Source organism: Stegastes partitus, unplaced genomic scaffold (assembly GCF_000690725.1).
Source record: "Stegastes partitus isolate 25-593 unplaced genomic scaffold, Stegastes_partitus-1.0.2 Scaffold602, whole genome shotgun sequence".
Lineage (NCBI taxonomy): Eukaryota > Metazoa > Chordata > Actinopteri > Pomacentridae > Stegastes > Stegastes partitus.
In genome coordinates this window covers 374,360-382,796 of record NW_007578333.1, presented here as the reverse complement: position 1 = coordinate 382,796, position 8,437 = coordinate 374,360, and the positions used below count along the sequence as shown (strand labels likewise).

The window sequence follows — 8,437 nt, the reverse complement described above, 5'->3', positions numbered from 1 at the left end:
ACGTCAAACACTTCAAAGACAATGAGCTCATTGTGCGGTACCTTTGTGGTTAGAAGTTGGAAGCTTCAAACTCCCACTTTAACCACCAGTGTGAGTGTGTGTGTGTGTGTGAGAGTGTGTGTGTGTGTGTGTGTGTGTGTGTGTGTGTCGTACCGCTGCTGGTGAGCATGTAGGGCTGCGTGGGGTGCACGGCGATGCAGCGGATGTAGTCAGAGTGAGCCTCGAACATGTAGACTCTCTCCAGAGTGTTGTAGTTGAACACGCGGATCTGCATGTCATCCTGCGGACAGATAATGAGATGGTAGGTGTGGCGTGAAGTGCATTTAAACAAAAGCTTTATCCAGCAGCAGTCAGAGAATCTAAAGAGAAGATTTAGTGACAAGCACACTGGGTTAACTTCACCTGCAGGTGGAAAACGTCTGGGCCACCAATCAAATTAAGCACATTGTCTTTACAACTGATTCCCGAAACAACATAAATGAATTTAACTATGTGCTCCTCTGGCCCTGATGCAGCTCCATCGATGACCACCACGTCCACAGCTCCATCTGATTGGTTACACCATGAGAGGAACAGCCAACCAGCACCAAAGGATGAATGTAAAAAGTTCTCTTTTAGGCCTCGTCCACAGTAATATGGATATTTTGCTAAACTAACACACAAATGGTGTTTTAGGTCAATCAAACTAGAATTATATGCCTTCTAAGTTATAATATAACTCTGTGTTTCCCTGGAGGTCCTGCACTTGTTCTCTCTGTGGACGTCTCTGGATCTGTATGTCCTGCAGCCGCTGGCCTAACCGACCCCCGATATATTTATTGTTCTGTTCTATTGCTGCCCTCCATCTGCTATCCTGTTTAACTTCACCCATTCCTACTCTCACCCAACCAGTCGAGGCAGATGGCCTCCTGCCCTGCGCCTGGTTCTGTCGGTTTTCGTCCCTTGGGGGGTTTTGGTTCCTTCCCACCGTTGCCAACCGCTTGCTCAGAGGGAGTCCAGAGGCTACTTTGGATTGTTGGGTTCTCTGTTTAAACTTATAAGATCTGTAGCTTACTATGTTAAGCACTGTGTGATGAAACATGTTGTAAACTGTGCTATCCAAACAAAACTGAATTGAATTAAATTAATTAGGAGATCTTCAGAAGTTCATCTTCACGTGCATCTACGTGGACGAGTAAAACCGAGTTTGTGAAATAATGTGAGACATTAATTTGTGCTTGATTGTTGTTGCTTTGTGTAATGAGCATGTGGTTACGGTTTTGGGCTCCTGTTCTGAAGATCAGCTGCACTAAGGCACACCTGAGCAAGACCCCGAAAACAGAATTCTCCATTCAGTATATAATATAAGAAAACTAAACCAAAAACAACTTGAGATTGTTGCACCACTTTACCCAAAGTGTTCTACGTCAGCTTAAAGTCTGCAACAAAGGGAGCGACTGTTCTTCTCTCATGTTGGTAAATGTTTTTATGTTCTCATGTGCACACGGTTGGTGTATAAAATGACTGTTGTTGGACAGAATCAGGGCGAAGATGTACACCCACATTAGTGTGGACAAGGCCTGAATCAAACGTGGGGAAAACAAATGAATGGGCTGGTGTTGGAGTTTGATGTATTCTGCACTTTTCATTTTAACTCCACATGTATCCTGGTTTTAACCATCAGTGATCAGACCGCTTCACTTAGTACTGATCGGTCCACACCTACAGTTCAGGTAAATAAACGTTTGAGTTAAAATACTCACTGCTCCAGCGATGAGCCAGTGCTTCCTGGCTACGAACTTGGCCACCCGGACCGGCAGATCACACAGCTCAAAGGTCTTCACGATGGCCTGCACACAGGATTTAAACCAACAACGCTGTCACACTGCATCTCCATCAGGCCACCGGCAGCAAGAAGAGGATGGACTGATTGTGTGTTTGAAGGTGACGCAACAGGTCTGACCTGCGTCTCATGGTTCCAGACCACCACGGTGCCGCTGTACAGGCTGACCACCATCCAGGGCTCGGAGGGGTGCAGGTCCACGCTCTTGACCCGGTCTGAGCGAGCCGTCAGCCTCCGCTTGATGTCCAACCGCAGAGGCTGTGGAGGAGGAGGAGGAGGAGGAGACAATGGGAGTGAGATGAGGGATATAAATCAGCTTTAATTATCTAATCAGCTTCTCTCAGAGCAGCCAGGACGTGGTCTGAGCAGACAGTTGGGGAGGGGGTGTGTCTGCTGGCTCTGCTCAGACCACATTTCATATGCATGCCTGCTCCAGAATGACTGGATCCTTTCAGGTCTCTTCATGCCACTGACTCTGACACTTTCATTTCTCTGCTTTAACACATCCACAGTTTGTTCAAAATGTTCCTCAAGCAAAACCAAAAAGTTTGTTCAGAACTGGTCCCAGAGCAGTTTTTGGTGTTGCTGCATGTGGTTCCTGCTTTTACTGAGTTCTGCACCAAGTTTCCAGCTGGAAGAGTTCATGGATCAAAGTTGCTGTTCGCACTGACTAAACAAGTACTAAACAACAAACTAACAAACAGACAAAGTTGTGATTATGATCCTTCATTTAAAGTGTGTTTGTTTGTTCCACCTACCATGTTTCCAGTGAGAGTCCGCGGTGCTGTCCAGTGAAGAAGCCGGCCTCCCTGCTGCCCTCGTCGGGCTTCTCCGGCGGAGCTCAGCGGAGGAACGTTTGTCGTCAAGTCCGCACAAATAGCAACCACATGTTTTCTGGTATTGACTTTCAAAATAAAGCTCAAAGTAGCGTACAAATCAGGAAACAAAAATTGAAGTACAAAAAAGTTTGTGTAAAACCATATATGTGCAGAAAAAAATAATAGATAAATATAGAACTAAACTAACTACGTTAATATAGTCTATATCTGTTTATGTAGTTTTCATCATCAACGATCAATTGTAAAGTAACTGCAAACAAATGTAATCAAAAATAAAAAGCAAAACCATTAATTAGCCAAGTTTTTTTTAAACAAATCCAAAAACTGACAAGAACAGTGTTAGCTAAAACCTGTCTTTTTAGCTTTATAAACAACATATGGACAGTATACTTTGTCTATATAAAGGTCAAACTATACATACAGTAAATTACAGTCAGTGGATCGTGACAAAATATTAAATTGCATACACATATGTCAGCAATATTAATCTTTATTTTTAGAGCAGTTTTCAATCCAGATTACAGAGTGCTTTACCAGGCAGCAAAACAAAGCAGACAAATCATAAAGTTATTACAATTTAAAATTTTACAAAACACAACCTGGGATATAAAACCAACACGGGACTAAAAAAACAATAAAATCCAATGAAAGAAAGTAAAAGTATGCTTTCAAGAAGAAGCTTAAAAGACATTACTAACTTAGAAGCCTGGTTTCTGGAGGTAGATTCTTCCAATACTTAGATTTACAGAGTAGTTTAAGCATTAATGTGAAGCTTTTATTTTGTAGACGCAGTTCCCTGTTTCCGGTGAGTCACCCTGTGACGCTGTGTAACTTGACGCGGCTGCTTTTGGCTACGTGGATCCTGAAGCTCTTCCTGTCGGAGCGGCTCAAGATCCGGAACAGCAGAAGAACACGTTGTACCTGAGAGCTCCGAGAACACACTGAGGCCACCTCCAGAACCACCTCCAGAACCACCAGGTTTACTTTAGCGTCTCTGCAATTTACCAAACAAGTGATGCTTTGGTCTGTTGTCACACTGAAATCTGGCACATTTATGTTGAATTTAGTTTGTGTATTTTGCAGCGTGTGATTCAGTCTTTACATAAGTTTGCACAAACATCCAAGGTTTCAGATGATTTTAATTACAATTACAGTTTCAAAAATGCAAAGTAAGTCAGAATAATTTCCATCTTAAACCGCTACATAAAGTGATTTTTAAATTATTATTATTTTTTCTTTTAATTTCCGCCCATTTCTTGAATAGCTGCATTAATATTTAAACAGCACAAAATTAATTTGACTATTCTGAGTAAATAAAGTGACTCTGAGGTGTGCAGATTTTTTTTTATTATTAAGTTATTTTTTATTTTTCAGAATAAAACGAACCTCTGTGTTGTTTTCTACACATAGAAACGCTCATTTGCTGTTTACCTGAGAGTCATAAGGAGGGTTCTTTATAAGTTTGAACCAAAAAATAACAAATACTGTTTCTGTAGCACGAGAAAGTTTAGCAGAAGGAAGCTGTAGACGAGATTTCAGATAAATTATGTTCACCGTCACTGAATATAATAACAGAATAAAAGCTAACCAGCAGCAAACTGTGTATTATTAACTGTTTAAAACATTTACAAACCCAACAAACAATAGTAAGAAAAGGCAAAAATATTACGCTAGCTATAGTGTTAGCCTGCTAGCTGGGATATATATGGAAAAAAAAATAGACGTAGCTCCTAATGAAGGTGTTTTCTTTTAGTTTAACCTGCATGTAAAATATATATACGGCCAAAAATTTATTTAAAAAAACCTGTACAAGTTAACATCTCTCGAAATATAAGTCTAAAATGAGGGTATTTTCTGTGTGTGTGTATTTGTTAATGGAAATAGATAAATATTAAGACGTTACTGGACTCAGAGGAGTACATAGTGCATGCTTTATTATCATAATAATAATAGAAAAGGACAATTAAACAGAGCAGTTGTATTAAATTAATTTATTCCAGGTCTTCACCATTACATCATAAATAGACAGAACACGCAGCAGGACGTTTGGTTTCAGATAAAGTGGGTTCCCGTCTCACTGGGTCTTCTTGAACACTTGGTGGCAGACTTTGTCGAGGACGTGGATTTCCTGCAAGAGAAGCCAAAGACCTTGAGACCTCGAGTCCAACAGACGATTATTACGTAATCAGCCAGATGATATGTGTGCTTAAGCCATTTATGTTGTTGTTTTATTGTTATTGCCTGCAGATATGAGACCAATCAGTGTGTTGTAACGGGGAAAGTTTCCGTCGAGGAAACTGCTTTTGGGCGTTTGCTTAACCAGCTCGAGAGATTGAATCTGCAGCACAGGAAAACCTCAGTGCCTAAAAAATGTGTCAAAACTTTTACAACCCCCCAATGTGTCACCCTCGGTTTCTCACCAGGTGAAGCATGTCTCCCTCGATCCAGTGTTTCCAGCCTCGGTTTTCCTTCTCGCCCTTCTGAACGCACACCAGCTTGTCTCCGTCCCAGGTAACCAGCGTCTGTCACAGCAGCAGCACACAGCAGTTAATGCATCAGCTGTAATCATTCCAACTGCTCAGCTCTGAGAGACATTCAGCAGCTCGTCCCACCTGGACCTTTCGGTTGTCCAAGCCCTTCGTGTGCTCCTCGAACTCCTGCCCGATGGTGAAGTTGACCTCGTAGTTTCTGAAGGTGCTCAGGGTCTTGGTTTCAAACTTGTCTCCGTTCTGGACGATGACTTTGGTCTGGTGCAGGTGGCTGGCGATCTTCCTGGTGGCGAAGTCGATGTCTGCACATGCAAAATAAATTACAGGCGTTTTACGGAGAGGTGAAGGATTTTTCTCCTCCCGGTTCGGTGTGTTTTGCGCACACATCCGCAGAAGCACACACAAGACCACAGGCCGCTTATTATGATTCCTATCCTGCTGGTCCCTTTGACAGTCTCATTTACCCTTTAAAAACGACCTTGCTCCGAGTCAGAATAGGCCTAAATGAGTTTCTCCGCCCCGTTCAGCGTTGGGCTTTGCCAAAGAGAACCAACCGTCCTGACCGTTTAGATATTCATATCCCATTTGCCCTAAAGTGAAAATTCAATTTCTTCCCATCACTCTTACAGATGAGGCCCCTATATTTACCCATCTAAATGATATTTTTGACCCATTTCCATAAGGATGTCATTTTCCTATCCGCTCGATGGAAATGAGGTGGAGGCATTGAGGATTTCCCGGATTTTGTGCGAGCCGAGTGTACCGGGGTTGTTTTATGAATTGCAGATGGAGTCGTGAATAATGAAAGTGTTTCTGGGCCTGATCAATGACGCGCCAAAAGCAGGAGAGCCTCTTTTTATTCGCCCCCCTCTCCTGAAGCGACGCGCTGGCCCGCTGCCTGATCCGGGGTCGGAATCTGTCTTCCTTCTCCGCGGATCGGGAGGATGAAAATGCAGAAAGGAGTGAATCAATATTTATTTGGCGTGGTAACAGACGGCAACCGCTCACAGAGTGGAGGTTAACTTGGTCTGACAGCAGCTCAATGAGGAAATGAAGCAGTGCCACAGCACTCCTCTTTTTTTTCCTCTCTATCTTTCCCTCTCATGCCGCCGCTCTCTCATCCTTTCTGTCACGCCCGTGCCAGATCCTCTGCTCAAACCTTCCTCTCTGCTTGGCTGTGTCTTTGAACGTAGCACTCTAATTAATCCCTGTTTTTAAAGAGCTTTAGGAGACACACTCTTTGCCGTCTTACGCGTGTCGTGAGGGTGCAACTCACCGAGGGCCTTCATGACCTCCTCGAAGTTCTCGTTGGTCACCATCTCCCAGCGTCCATTGTAGTCTGCAGGCATTTTGGAGTGTGTGTGTGAGTGGAGGCGGTGGTTTGCCGTGAGGTCTGTTTGTCAAACTAGCAGAGTCGGTTCAGGGGCCCAACCCTTTATATACCCTGTGTGTGTGTGTGTGTGTGTGTGTGTGTGTGTGGACCAGAGGACAGGGTCCACTTGATAATTCCTTCGGGACAGTGTGTTCGTGCCATAAAGTCCAGCTTTACCTCGCTGCTCCTCACCTGTACATGTATCTGCATGTAATAAAGACATCACAGCGCTTATAGCTGTCTGCGCATTAAGCTGAAGCACTTTAAGAATCGGCTGCAGTTTCCTTCAATCCCCGTCTCCTCCTAACGAGCCGGCTGTTACTCATTCTAATGCGGGGGAATGGAGGGGAGATGGAGAGGAGCGTGGACGGACTGCATTTGTGGAGTCGTTTTTGTGGGCTCGCAGAAGAGTTCATTTGCAAAAAACAGATAACTCCATCTTCACAAACCTTCAGAAAACCTTCAGAAAACCCACTGCTCCATCGTCTACTTGCGACAACATCAGTCAAACTTAAGTTATCTCTACTGTTATCGTGTCTACTGAGTCAAATCCAGTGTGATTGATATCATCTCAAGCAAACAACAAAAGATTTCAGAAAATCTACAAAACTGGAGTCGTCTGTTTTTGCAAATGAACTCTTCAATTGTGCTGCTGTGGTTTCATGTCACAGGAAGTTTCTGTGGTTGTTGACTCAAGTGCGTCGTGACTGTTCCTTCTTGCAGAGATGTTTCCTAAGATTCCTGGCTTCAGACTCTCTTTCAGATAAGACATCTCCGCTTCTATCAGCCCGAACCACCTTATCAGCAAGAATGAGAGCATGTGTGGGCATATTTATATCAGCGTTTTATGTCTGAGCTGCTTAGTTTTAGTTAACAGGTTGGTTTACAGTCCAACCACGAGACCACGGTTCATTATTTATGTTCAGCAAATCTGAAATTGATCTCCAGCAGCCATCTAATACTTCTTCTTCTTCTTCTTCCATTCTTTATCTCAGATGACCCAACGGAGACTATCTCTGAACAGCAGCAATAATCAATACAGTTTGCTTGCTGGATCTCTCTCAGGGAAGCCGAAGCGCCTTCATGCTGTAAAAAAAAAAAAAAAAGATAAATAATAATCTGCCGCTCTGATACGGTTTCACAACTGCAGCATCTGATGGCGATAAACAATTGATCTGGTGGAGATGGGGTTGTATGTGGAGGGTCAAAGGTGAGCCAGAGGTGTGTGTCGTGGTTTATCGGAGCTGATAAGGCGCCTGGATGTCCAGTAACACTTAACACACAAACTATGACCTCATAGCACAGTCCAGCTGTCACCTTTCACCTCGTTTCGCCAGGAAGCACAACCTGTAAAAACACATTGATTACTATCTGGTTATTTTCTGTGCTCCAGTGGTGTCGGGTTAATGACTGTAAACATACACAGCGAAAAAATTAAAGCCGTACTTGTTATTTTTTGAACAATTGGTAAAATAGCAAAAAAATAATGGAGTTGTTTTTGCCTGCAGTGATAAATTATCGATAGATTTCTCAAAGGTCTGAGCCTTTTAGCATCTCTCAGCTCATTGGTTTGATTTTTGCAGCCCCATAAATTTAAAGTTTTGGCAAACGCCGTCCTCTCTGAACAATTTTATTTTCATCAGCAGCAGACAAAGCATTAAAGCTCATATAAATTTACAATACACTACCTGCGCGGCTCTATACAGAAGACAGATAAAGTTAGCTATTAGCTAGTGATCATACATAAAGAGACAGTTGTTTTGCTCACAAGGAAACAAAAACATGATGTGAATGACAGACTTACAGGACAATGACTGCAGATGAATGTTGGTTTATGTCTGCTGGGTGTCAGACACTGTTGACAGCTTCAGGTGATAACAGGACATTAAACTGTTGTAAGTGGTCAAAACATTGA

General features: G+C 43.0%; 1 protein-coding gene across 2 annotated transcripts in view; it reads right to left on the bottom strand.

Moving 5' to 3' along the window:
• Nucleotides 1-4,637: 4,637 nt before the first annotated feature.
• rbp2a (retinol binding protein 2a, cellular) overlaps nt 4,638-8,437 on the bottom strand; it is a 13,547-nt gene continuing 9,747 nt past the window's right edge. The window contains exons 1-4 of one of the 2 annotated variants that reach the window (XM_008289266.1): nt 6,427-6,499; nt 5,274-5,452; nt 5,082-5,183; nt 4,638-4,789 (exon numbers count right to left, since the gene is read on the bottom strand). In XM_008289266.1, the coding sequence (XP_008287488.1) occupies nt 4,736-4,789; nt 5,082-5,183; nt 5,274-5,452; nt 6,427-6,499 (408 nt within the window). In that variant the 3' untranslated portion in view covers nt 4,638-4,735. Of the gene's footprint in view, nt 4,790-5,081; nt 5,184-5,273; nt 5,453-6,426; nt 6,500-8,437 lie in introns of those variants that run through there. The other variant, XM_008289267.1, reaches the window with a different exon arrangement.